General features: G+C 45.6%; 1 protein-coding gene and 1 pseudogene across 5 annotated transcripts in view; both read right to left on the bottom strand.

Annotated features, from left to right (window-relative positions):
* The window catches only part of LOC103651639 (callose synthase 7), a 58329-nt gene extending 48394 nt beyond the window's left edge, over positions 1-9935 (bottom strand). Inside the window, exons 1-8 of one of the 3 annotated variants that reach the window (XM_020550613.3) lie at positions 9674-9935; positions 6476-6576; positions 5593-5690; positions 5409-5493; positions 5214-5330; positions 4994-5125; positions 4771-4860; positions 4259-4344 (exon numbers count right to left, since the gene is read on the bottom strand). In XM_020550613.3, the coding sequence (XP_020406202.1) occupies positions 4259-4344; positions 4771-4860; positions 4994-5125; positions 5214-5330; positions 5409-5493; positions 5593-5690; positions 6476-6496 (629 nt within the window). In that variant the 5' untranslated portion in view covers positions 6497-6576; positions 9674-9935. Of the gene's footprint in view, positions 1-4258; positions 4345-4770; positions 4861-4993; positions 5126-5213; positions 5331-5408; positions 5494-5592; positions 5691-6475; positions 6577-9173 lie in introns of all 3 variants that reach the window. The other 2 variants (XM_008677315.4, XM_020550612.2) reach the window with 2 other exon arrangements.
* Positions 9936-10355: 420 nt separating this feature from the next.
* LOC100191744 (uncharacterized) lies at positions 10356-11470 on the bottom strand (annotated as a pseudogene). 2 transcript variants are annotated; one of them, NR_168462.1, is made up of 2 exons: positions 10827-11470; positions 10356-10698 (listed from the first exon to the last, which is right to left on the bottom strand). The product of NR_168462.1 is annotated as an uncharacterized protein, transcript variant 1 (transcript). The 2 variants fall into 2 exon arrangements; NR_174188.1 differs by having other exon boundaries at positions 10357-10698; positions 11305-11470.
* Positions 11471-13038: the final 1568 nt, after the last annotated feature.

Genomic DNA, 13038 nt, shown 5'->3' with positions numbered 1-13038 from the left:
GGTGCTAGGGTTGTTCCAGGGGCGGATTCGCCTCTGTTGGGATTGGACCGGGTCCGCAAGCCGGTGGACGCTCTCCTTCCTCAGCCCGTGATTCAGAGGCGTAGAAGGAAGGCTCCACCGCCTCACTCTCTACCTCGCTGCAGCCGGCGTGTTGCTGGTGCTGCGCCTTGTTCTCCAGGGCCGGTGCTCTCTGCTGCTCAGAAAAGGGTGATGTGCCATCTTGGCTATGAAGAGAAGGAGATTTTCTCTCCTAGTGCTCAAGATGAATTTTGTAAGCTGTTCATGCCTTCGCCTTCTGATTCTCGTGTGTGCTATGGCTGCCATTTTTGGCTGGGAGGTTGGAGATGGAGAGCAGGTGAGGACTGCAGAGGTCCTTACAATTCTGTAAGATCTGTTTTGTCGGATTTGGTCGTTCTACTTCTTGTGTCCTCATGAATCCCTCTGCTATTCTTATTTGGAACGTGCGTGGCCTTAATAAAATTGATCGTCGTAATGCTGTCAGGGATGTCATCCTCTCTAGTAATGTTGATATTATTGTTTGCAAGAGACGAAGGTCGCTATTTTGACCCAGCAGGTGCTCCTTTCAGTTTTTGGGACTGTCTATGATAACTTTGTTGCTTTACCTGTTGTTGGCACTAGAGGTGGAGTTCTGGTTGCTTGGAAGGGGGGTTCTTGTCAGGCCGTCGCTTCAAGGGTTGATAATTTCTCAGTTTCTGTTCTTTTCGCTGAGCAGGAAGGTCGTAATTGGTGGCTAACTGGAGTCTATGGTCCTCAAGGTGATGATGAAAAAGTGTTGTTCCTGCAGGAGCTTAGAAATATTAGGGCTCTTTGCAATGGGCCCTGGCTTGTGGCAGGTGATTTTAACTTAATTTACCAAGCCGCTGACAAGAAGAATGCCAATCTGGATAGGGCTATGATGGGGAGATTCCGACGTTTTTTGGATGATAATGATCTATTGGAAATTCCGTTGTTGGGTCGGAAATATACTTGGTCCAATGAAAGGCGATCTCCTACTCTGGTGAGGTTGGACCGTGCCTTCTGTTGTGATGGCTGGAATGGCATTTTTCCTGATGCAGTCTTGCAAAGTATGGCGGCTGGGGTCTCTGATCATTGTACGCTCCTGCTTGGTTTGAATGTGGCCAACAAGGGTAAGCGCAGATTCCATTTTGAGAGCTTCTAGTTGAAGGTTCATGGTTTGTTTGATGCAGTTAAGCAAAGTTGGGAGGCTCCGGTGCAATCTAACTGTGTCATTGAGCGTATGTTCATGAAGCTGCAGCGGCTCAGCAGGAGCCTGCAAAAGTGGGGCCAGAGGAAAGTTGGGAGCATCATATCACAATTAGAAATTGCTAAAGAGCTTCTCCATCGTTGGGAAATTGAAAGAGATGAAAGGGCTCTTGCTGATGATGAGGAGTGGCTGAGACGGAAGTTGAAGCTTCATTGTCTTGGTTTGGCCTCTCTGGTGAGAACCATCGCCCGGCTGCGTTCTCGGATTTTGTATATTCAGGAGGGTGATGCCAACACCTCCTTTTTTCATCAGCAGGCTAAATACAGGAAAAAGAAGAACTTCATTCCTAAGCTGCACGTTGGTGATCAGGTGGTCACCTCACAAGAAGATAAACAGAAGGCTGTTTTTGATTTCTATGAGAACATTTTGGGTAAGGCTGAGGAGAGGAGCTACACTCTTGACTTGGATGAGTTGGCCATCCACAATCATGATTTATCTGCATTAGATGCTCCGTTTATTGAGGAGGAGATGTGGGCTGTTGTAAAAGATTTGCCTCCGGATAAGGCCCCGGGGCCGGATGGTTTCACAGGTCTATTTTATAAATCCTGTTGGAATATTATTAAAGGTGATGTGTTGATGGCTTTGGATGTCATCCAGCGTGGCCATGTTTTCAAATTTCGCCTGCTTAACACGGCTTATATCTCCTTAGTGCCTAAGAAGATGGATGCTGTTGAGGTTAAGGATTTCCGGCCTATAAGTTTGATTCATAGTTTTGCCAAATTGGTAGCTAAGCTCATGGCTACTCGACTGACCCCTTTGCTTCCCTCACTGGTTTCTGTGAACCAGAGTGCCTTTGTGAGGGGGAGGAGGATTCATGATAACTTTATGCTTGTCCAACAAATTGTGAAGTCGCTGCACAGGAAGAAAGAACCACATATCCTTCTTAAGTTGGACATCTCCAAGGCTTTTGACTCTATTTCTTGGTCGTTCCTTTTGGAGGTTTTAAGTAAAATGGGATTTGGTCAGCGTTGGCGGGATCTCCTTTGTTTATTACTGTCTACTTCATCCACTCAGATTTTAGTCAATGGAGAGCCTGGAGACATCATTATTCATCGTCGCGGTCTCGGGCAGGGAGATCCTCTTTCTCCAATGCTCTTTATCCTAGTCATGGATACTCTGAATTCTTTAATCAATTATGCCACTTCGTTGGGTTTGCTACAACCTATTGTTGTTCAGCAGGTCAGGCATCATGTTTCCTTCTATGCTGATGATGTTGTGGTTTTCTTGAGGCCTCACATTCTGGATCTGATTGCGGTCAGACGCATCCTTGATTTATTTGGTCACGCCTCAGGCCTCCGGACCAACCTGGCTAAAAGCTCGGTCTCCCCTATTCATTGTTCCGATGATGAGCTGGCTCTTACTGTGGAAACTCTCTCTTGTTCAGTTAAAGCTTTTCCTTGCACTTATTTGGGACTTCCTCTCACAATCTGTAAGCCTTCTACAGAGGTGTTGCTGGCCTTTGTGGATAAGGTGGCAGATTACCTTCCTGGGTGGAAAGCTTCTTTGATGAATAGGGTTGAGCGTCTTGTGCTAGTGAAAGTGGTTCTCACTGTTGTTCCTATTTATTTGCTTATAGCTTTGGATCTCCCGAAATGGTTCATCAAGGCTATTGATAAAAAGCGGTGGGGGTTCTTGTGGATGGGACATCAACAAGCTAATGGAGGTAACTGCTTGGTAGCTTGGGAAAAGGTCCAGAGACCTCTTCAGTATGGCGGCCTTGGAATCCATAATCTTGAGCTTCTAGGTTGGGCCCTGAGAATTAGATGGCTTTGGGCTCAGAAGACTGATGTGGAGAGGCCGTGGGCTGGTCTCTCAATTTCTATTCCTTATAAAGCTCGGGCCCTCTTCGATATGGCTGTGAATGCCGTGGTTGGGAATGGTGAGAAAATTATTTTCTGGTCTGACCGTTGGTTGGATGGGCTTACTATGGCTGAGATGGCGCCCAATCTTTCCAGAGTTGTCCCTATGCGAACTGCTAAGCGAAAGACTGTGGCTCAGGCCTTGCTTGGGCGGAGTTGGGTTCGTGATATCAAGGGTGCTCTTATTGTTCAGGTTTTAATTGAGTACCTCCAGGTCTGGGATTTTGTTGAGGAGGTCGTGCTGCAATCTGATGTTCCTGATCAGTTCAGGTGGAAGTTGACACAAGATGGCTGTTATAGCAGCAAGTCTGCGTATGAGGCCTTCTTCGTGGGCTCTACCAAGTTTGGCCCTTGGAAGAGAATCTGGAAAACCTGGGCCCCGTCGCGTTGTAAGTTCTTTATATGGTTGGTGTACCATAATCGGGTTTGGATCACTGATCGTCTTGAGCTGAGGAACCTGCCCCAGCCAGTGTCTTGTCCATTTTGTGACCAGATGAATGAGACGGTGCATCACTTGTTGGTTGGGTGTGTTTTTGCTCGCCAAATTTGGGCCCTGATCCTTCAACAGTTGGGGCTGCTGCAGTTGGCTCCTCAGCCCTCAGTGTCTCGATTCTCAGGTTGGTGGAAGAGAACCGTTGCTGTTGTTCCCAAGGGGCTTCGTAGAGGCCTCAATTCTCTAATTACGTTGGTGGCTTGGGGAGATTCGGAAACACCGCAACAGGTGTGTCTTTGACAATTCAAGACCATGTGTTGAGGAAGTGCTAAAAGCTGTTAATGTGGAGGGTGGGCTTTGGTGCTTGGCGGGAGCTGCCAAGCTCCAGGAACTTGTTTTTGGGTCGGTTCCTACTGGAACTTAGTTAGCTCTGTAGGTTGTATAGGTTGTGGTCGCCTTTCTTCATTGATGTGGCGCGATGGTTGTATTTAAGGGGAGGCGTGTGGGGGGGGGTGTTTGTGTTTCGGGTCACTTTTGACCCTTGTACCTCTTTCTTCCTTAAATGAAATGACCCGCAGTTCTCCTGCGCTGTTCGAGAAAAAAAGAGAGGCTACAAAAGGAAACTTGAAAACTGTAGGACAATTACATGATAAAGATTTCTCAAACTACTACACCACTTACATGATACTTGAAGTAATATGCAAATAGCAACACCATGACTTATAATTTCCAAATATTTTTTTCCACAATTCATTCACTGTATCAACCTGAAAATAACATGCTAGATCAGTATCATATTTGTTTATATCAAAATGTGTAGTTCACCAGTGCAAAAACATTACTAGTTAGTTGTTGTGCATCACTACAGTTTCTATATATCATATAGGTAGACATTGCTTAAATGTGATATTTACAATATCTATCCTTATATGGCACAAACCAACACGAGCTGCAGTAGTTAGGAGGCGAACGCTCGTTCCTTGCGACCATTGTTTGAACCCCAGCGAGTGCGCTCCATTTTTGGATTTTTCGCGGGCGCGTGCGGGGAGCGGACGACACTCGCTAGGCGCGTGGGGAGGGGGACGACGCGCGACCAAACACCCACTTTAAAGGTGTAGTGACTTTTGCATAAACATTACTTGAAATATAAAAAAATGTCTCAAACAATGTCTTCCAAGTAGCATTGAGCTTACCAAAGGATGCCCTTCCTGGGCAGCAGTTCTTGTACTAATATTTGCGAGAAGCAAAACCATATTTTCTCTTTGATTTTCTACATTTGATTTCTGCACAAAAGACATATAAACACACCATTCGGTTCCAATATAATGATTTTTGGCAAACAAATGCAGGGTAAGAATGAAGACCTCCCTTGAACATACCGATGCCAGATTATGGATGGATAAGAAACGAAATTACCTGAAATCCAAATGCTAGTGAAAGATATTCAATTAGATCTTGGATAGATTTATCCTCATGCCTTTGGATAGAAGACATGTCTGGCATTGGAAGGCCATCTATGTCACTTATTGCATCAATGGCACCTCTTATCTACATCATTTACAGGGTAACAAAAATCAAACTTACTTCAGCCTTTCAGAAACAAGTAAAATAGTATTATAAAAGATGAGTGCTAGACCTCCGGAAGTTCCATAATTTCCTCGGAAGAACCAGGAAAATTGAGGGGAATAATGTTGTACTTGTAGTTCTTGAAATGACGACCATTTTCCTCAACCATGTCTGCACACCGCAACACCTAGAGTGGAAAATTGTGAAGTTGACCAAAGAAATAGGAAAATAGCATATATCTAACAAGACAATTACAAGACATCACCTGATCATCAATGTTTTTATTTGTTACATCCTGTAGCACTTCATAAAGAGCATACACCACTTGGTAATATCTAGCCATCTCCTCACTGGTTCAATATTAAAAAATGTTTATTAACAGTACAACAGAGGAGAAATAACAAACAGGTGTAATGTTTTTACTCTAATAAAGTTTATAGATTCCTTACAAGTTTCTCTTTTTTGAAATATGACTCATACTAGCACAGTACTTCTTATAAAACTGTTGAATCTCATTTGCATCATTGCCTAGAACTTGTGTGTCATCCTGTCAGACAGAGATTAACCTCAAGTATTCACTACTGAAGAAAAGGTGGCAAGTAAATAAATTTTGAAAAAAAGAAAAACTGGACCAAGATAAGTTGGCTCAGCCTAAAGGCAGGCATAGTCACAAAATGCAAATGTGTGCTTAGAATGCTAGCCAACCCTGCAAGGAATAATCTGCTTTATCTGTTATCAAAGTAAATCAAGAATGCAACAGTGTCATGAATCATGACTAGGAAACAAGAACCACTAACACTAAGGTAGTGTTTGGTTGAGGAGCCAAGTAGAACAGAGCCGTTCCATCCTTGATTCTAGGAACGGAGCCGCTCTGTTCTGTGTTTGGTAATCTGGAACGGAGAGGCTCTGTTTTTTGTTTGGTTGCAGAGTGAACGGAATGGAGCGTGACTGTGCGAGCGGGCTAGGAACGGAGCGGCTCCGTCCGGTTGATTTTTTGGAGCGGGATGGTTCCGGATCTGAGGAGAATATTCCCTAATTGGAGTCATTCCGTTCTAGTTACTTTGTAACCAAACAACAACAAAACTGGGACAGAACGGCTCCGTTCTACTTGGCTCTTCAACCAAACACTACCTAACTCACTGAGTGATTAGTTTGCTCCTATAAGAAGCCAAAGGAATAATCAATAATGAATATGGTTTGGCAACACGCACCATTTCTAATGGTAAGATACAACTGAAGTAGAAAGGAATATAAATCATAACTAAGCACAAGTGAAGAATACTTAGCTAGTGTGAGGATAGGAAGATATCAAAGCAACAGAAAACAGATTACCTGGTCCAGCTTAATTGACATGTAAGTTTTGAACTGTCGAACACCTCGTTGAGTTGATGATGGGTCCAGTGTTTGAACTTTCTTGAAAGCATATTTGCGACCTTGATAGATCCAACTTCATATCAAAATAAACTCTACTATGTGGTACATAAATAGATGAAACAATTGTTCAAAAAATAAATAGATGAGACAATAACAGATACATGTTTTTAAAAGGACAAACTAAAACCTTGAAGTAGAGAAAAATTGAACATGTCAAAGTTGTGTATGATACAACTAGATATGCAATGTCAATCAGATAGATTGAGTTAACTTAGAAAGCTTGCACAGGATTCGCACGGTATACCTAGTTACTGTTTTTCTAAAGTAAACAATTACATAACACCGTTTTGCAGGGAGTTGAGTAAGTAATGCACATTCCACAAAAAGCCTGCCTGTGTTGTTTCAACATAACTGGCACCATGTCTTTTCCCTAAAAGGTAGTGATAGACATGGCAAGCCAACATAAATCCATATGGAGATGGAACCCAAGATCATTATTACTGACTCTTACAAATTTTTATTTTCGTTTTCTCTTTCTTTTCCCTTTCAATTGTGGCCCATGTTGGGTTTCAACTCTATCCAACAACTTGCTTGGGATTAAAAGTGCAAATCGAGGGTACGTTGGTTTAGTGTTGTGTTGGTCGAGTACCATTTTGTCTCGGCGAGGGAAAGGAAGAAGGTAATAGAAAGGGAGGAACACAGAAAGGTAAAGGAGTAGAATGATTCTATTCTTGTTGTTTTTCCCTGTCCACTTCTGATTACACGCCTTGCTTTATATTGCTGCTATAGTTATGGCCTAAGGCCCATTGCTCGATCTATTCTGCTCCTTTGACTCAGAGATTAGGCCTGCGAATACGACGGCCCACCATTTGAACACCTTCATTTGGCTCCTTTCCTCCCGCGCTCCTTCCATCTTGTGCTGGCGCTGGTAGGTCTCTGACATTCTCCTCCCCTTGAGAATCCACTTGTTCCCAAGCTGGCGCGGCTGGAAAACGAGCACGAAGAGCTGCTTCATCTTCCCAGGACGACAGTGCTTCATCCGTAGCCGACCAGTGAATGAGGACCTGTTGTATGGACTTGCCTCCTCAAGTGATAACACGTCGGTCAAGCACCTGTTCTGGTATCTGAAGAGGAATGGACATGTCAGGCTGAACTAACGTTTTGGGAGCCCACTGAGGCTATCCGCAACCGTTACCCCTAAATTTTTCCCCCTATATCACTTTTCGCCCCTATTTTTCTCTCTATTTTTCCATCTCCCGCAGCGGTTCCCCCTAAATACTCCCCTATACCCCACTACAACTATAAAATATCATTTTCTATATCAACTATTAATTTTTTATCTACTAACAATTACTCGTGGACCCACAACACAGTGTTTAGGGTGATGAACAGTGACACGCTAGATTTGGGGGGAGAGAGAAGGGGACCAACGCGTAGGGGGCGCTGTAGGGGACACCGCTGCAGCCGTGGGGTGCCCCCTACAGCCGACATGCAAGGGGAGGGGGATCGCTAGGGTGTACCGCTGCGCACAGCCTGAGTGCTTGAGTTGGGACACATGGAAAACTGGATGAACAGTGGATGAAGAAGGCAGCTGCAATTTGTATGCAACCTTGCCGATGCGTTCAATAATTGCAAAGGGCCCAAAGTACTTGAAGCTGAGTTTGTGATTAGCTCTAGTGGCCACTGAAGATTGGACATATGGTTGTAGTTTAAGGTAAACCATGTCTCCAACTTGGAACTCTCAGTCTGTCCTCTTCTTATCTGCTTGGAATTTCATTTTCTGATGTGCTCGTTGAAGGTGGTGTTGAACCAGCTTAACCATGAGTTTACACTGGTCAAGCCAAGTCTGAAGGTCTAAGGAAGGAGCTGCATCGGTCAGCGTTAACCCCAAATGGATCGCCCCAATGATGAATGAAAACTGGTATTATTCCAATATTCTGCCAGAGACAACCAATGAGACCATTTTGTAGGACAAGCGTGCACAAAACTGCGCAGAAAGGTTTCCAAGCATTGATTGACACGCTCGGTTTGGCCGTTCGTTTGAGGATGATAGGAAGAGCTCATGCGAAGTGTTGTGCTTGTCAACTTGAATAGTTCTTGCCAAAACTTACTAGTAAAGACTTTATCTCGATCTGATACTATCGACTGAGGCAACCCATGCAACTTGTATACCGAATCCATAAGGAGTTGAGCCACTTTCAAGGCTGTGTAGGGATGCAGCAATGGCAAGAAGTGTGCATATTTAGAAAATAGGTCCACAACCACCAAGATAGTGTCAGCATGAGCAGACCTGGGAAGCCCCTCAATGAAATCCAGGCTTATGATTTGCCAAGCAGCCTCTGGTATGGGAAGGGGTTGAATTAACCCGGGGTATTTGTGTCTATCAGGTTTAGATAGCACTTACCATCAACAGCAAGCTAACGCCCCAAAATCTCAACTCAACGATGTGTAAAGAGTACTTGGAAGCAGAGGAACATATTTGCCACATCTACTGGTAACGTTATTAAGGTTTGTGGCATTGTTTAGTCTTTATATAGAGAAAAGAACATTCTTACTAGGTAGAATCCCCAACCAACTCCTATAGCTACGGCATTGCACTTGGAGACAAGAATGGTCTATATAGGGAGGCGAGGCGGGGCACCGCGTGACTACTCACATAGGAATGCGACGCGCGGGTTGTACGGCTCGATCTCGTCGGCGGCGCGCAGGAAGGGCATGACCTCGGGGGCGAGGGCTCCGGGCACCAGCTCCCCAGCTTCCGCCATACCCTCCGGCAGCCTCCGCGATGCCAGCGTCTGCGCCAGCGCGTCCCGCCTCCGCCTCGCCGCGCTCATCGCCGCCGAACTCGACGGCCCCGCCTCCATCGCCGCGCGCGTGAACGTGATGCTGCTACTGATGATGATGATGGGGGCAGGGCGGTCGGCGGCAGCGGCGATTTATACGCCATTGGAGAGAATGGAGACTGACGGAGGAATGGGGTGAGATGTGCTGCGGTTGCCGGGGCGGCGGGGCAACCGCAGTATTCGTATTCGACCACCCGCCGAGCAAGCAAGGAATTCTGCCCTCCCCTCTCCTCTGCTTGGCTAGCCTAGCCTAGCCCTAGTCACGTGACAGGGAGAACTGGAGAAGAATCGAAAGAGGAATGTAGTAGCTTGCCTTCAAAAAAAGAATGTAGTAGCTTTTTCCCTCGCTTTTTTCGAGGCGCATATGCTTTTGGCTTGGCTTCTTCGCTCCGTTTCCGAGTTGCGGCTGCCGGTGGCCAGATGGGTATGGGTCCGGCTCCGGCCTCCGGTCGAGATGCAAACCTAGAAAAGGCCTGGCGTCGTGGCCCGTTGTTGTATATAAGACTGCGTTCAGCGGTTCTCCCTAAATTTCTCCCCCTATATCACACTCACGTGCCACGTCAGTGTTCTCTTTCCCCCTATATCTTCACGCTCTACAGCGGTTCCCCCTATATCAAACCTCTATACCCCACCACACCAATATTTTATACTTTCATCATCAACTAACTCAACTAACTCAACTACCAAGAGTAAGACTTTTCTTATCATACTGTCTCAAAAGGTAATCTAACATTCTCAGCACTTCTTTTTTTGCTTCAGTCAATCCATGATCATGACATATATACAGAATAGAATGTAAAACTTTAAATTCTCTTATCATAGACCAAAAGATATCAACATTCTGCAAGTGCTTTCTTCATATGTTCTGAAAATATGCCTTGTTACTTTCTTTATAAAAATAGATACTGTTATACAGTTATCACTAATGAAAGGTAACAGAACCATGATTGGAATTAGAACTGGATGCACAGGTCAATTCGCATGGACAACCAAGAAAAGGTTTTAAAATCTTGTTATTACTCAGCTAAAAATATAGCTCGGGACCATGCCAGTCTTTTTTAAAGCAATTACATGCAGAACATTACGAGTATACAGGGACTGGAAGAGCAAATTGAAGCCAAAAAATTGCATAGGAACGCTGCGGTTGTTTTGAAGTGGCTGGGAAGGTGCTGCAGATCCATCTCCTGTACTTGCTGAAAACTTCTGTTCAAGTGGAACGGCAGCAGTGGCTCCATCTAGCATGGGTAACCCATTCGTGAGTGATGACATCCAGCTGAAGAAAGATGTACCACATTTTTGCAATAATCTGATATTGTTCGCTGCTCTGTATGTTGACGCCTGCAGCCAAAAACAAACGTCAGCGCATCAGCAACAAATGCGGAACGACGAGCAAAACAAAACAGCGGCGCGTAGGAATCCGCAGAGACGCGTGAGAGATTCAATGAAGAACCCGGCGAGATGCTAACCTAGATAGAGCTCGCCGAAAGATCCGCTCCCGATCTTCTTCCCAGGCTTAAACTTCCCTCCGAACACGTGCTCCATTCCCGCAACCCCGCCAACAACCGCCCCGTAGATCGTCGCCCTCCAATGGAGAACGCTTACATTGCCAGTCCGCAGAAGATTCGAGCCGGAACGACCAGGAACGAGGGTTTCCCCGGATCTGTCAGCACAAGGTAGATTCCGCGCTGCGAACCGCCACGTGCGACGGAGCAGTCAAGGCCGACCGGCGGACGGGCGGCGACGGTGAGGCGGATCAAATTGGCGAGAGAACTCGGAGGTTTCGGGGCTTGGGGCGAGGGATTCGCGTCTCTGATTTCCGAGAGGATTTTAATTTTGGGTGGGATCCGCGAAGCTTGAAGGCGGATCCGCGAGGACGACCCCCACTGCTGCTCGCCGCCTGGAGCAAGACAAACGAATCGTAGGACACGGCGGATCGATGCTTACCTTCTCCGGCGACAGATACGTCGTCCTTGGTTCACCTCCTTCGCTGTCCGTGGAGTTTTCCGAGCGCGCGGTCGCGTGGCCGAAGGAACCGGCTGGGGAGAAATCTGGCGCAGTAGCGTGCCCATCCATTTAGCGGGAGAGAGAAGGAATCGAGAGGGAAGAGGAGGAGGAGGAGGAAGCCGGTGAAGGGGATAGGGGCGGACTGTAGCCCCTAAAACGGCTACAGTGGTAGGGGAGGGGGAGCCAAGGGTGCACCGTTGAATATAGTCTAAGGCCTGTTTGGTTCTAAACCTAAAATACCAAAAATTATCATATATTTTGTCACACTCTATATGTTTAAATTATATGTCACAGTTAGTCACGTCTAAAAAAATAGTATCATACTTTTATAAATTATTGACGAGTAATATCTATGTAGCTAGCTAGAGAAAAAATCTTGCCACAATTCTAAATACAAACCAAGCACACCTATTTAAGAACATCGGCACAGACGTTCTTAGCCAGATCGATGTTACTCACAATTTTCCTGTAGTAAGACATACTTGAGCCAAACTTGTCTAATAACATCTTCAAAGGACTCTTTATTTTTGGTTCTCTATTTACCTTTCCATAAAGATTACACTATATATGTAACATCTCACTCTAACATACTATCTGTCTAGTTTGGCTAGTCAGAGTGGATAGCCAAGTTTAGCTAGTGAGGGAGTCAATTTAGAGAGTCGAATAGCTTGGCGAGTTAGATGGCTAGTCTGTTGGAGAGTTTTTTTGCTGTTAAGTAGCTAAAATTTGGCTGAACGAACCATTTGACTAGTCTCTTGGAAATGCTCAACGTGGCAAACTGTGGCAAGTAGAGTAGCAAACCAAACAACCCCTATATGTGCTCGGTCGGTGTGTGCATCTGGTTTTTTCATCATATACGTCCGTTTGGTTGTTGCACGATGATATCATGGTTCGTACGTGAGTGAGAGCACCTAGAGGGGAGGTGAATAGGTGATCCTGTAAAATCAAACACTAAATAGTCACAAACTTGATTATGAAAGAGTTAGTGTGATTTAACCAGGTTGTTATGAAGCGAGCTCTTGCGAACAAAACAATCATAGAACGGCAACACAAGAGACACGCGATTTTTATCTCGTGGTTCGGCCAAGTAACACTTGCCTACTTCCACGTTGTGGCGTCCCAATGGACGAGGGTTGCACTCAACCCCTTTCAAGTGATCCAATGATCGACTTAAATACCACGGTCTTTTCCTTTTGATATCTTTTCCCGTTTGTGAGGAATCTCCAGAAGTTGGAGCCTCTCGCCCTTACAAAGTTTTGATCACAAGAAACACAAGAGTAAGGGAGGGAAAGTAACGCACACAAGTTTCAATCCGCAGCACACACACACAAGCCAAGACTTGAGCTCAAAACACAGCACGGGGAGTTCACAACTCAAATGGAGCTCAAATCACTAACACAATTAATCAAATGCGTGAAGGCGGAGTTTGGGAGTCTTAGGATGCTTAGTGAATGCTTGGTGTTCTGCTCCATGCGCCTAGAGGTCCCTTTTATAGCCCCAAGGCAGCTAGGAGTTGTTGGAGATCAACTTGGAAGGCAATTCTTGCCTTCTGTTGAGTGGTGCACCACCGGACATCTACTGTAGCAGTCCGGTGCGTGATCTCCTTCCATATCGGGTGCAGCCGACCGTTGGGCCTCGGATCTGATGGCACACTGGACACTGTCCGGTGCACAC

This window comes from Zea mays, chromosome 3 (genome assembly GCF_902167145.1).
Source record: "Zea mays cultivar B73 chromosome 3, Zm-B73-REFERENCE-NAM-5.0, whole genome shotgun sequence".
NCBI lineage: Eukaryota > Viridiplantae > Streptophyta > Magnoliopsida > Poales > Poaceae > Zea > Zea mays.
Note: the sequence above shows the minus strand (reverse complement) of the source record. Positions and strands in the feature narration are given on the sequence as shown.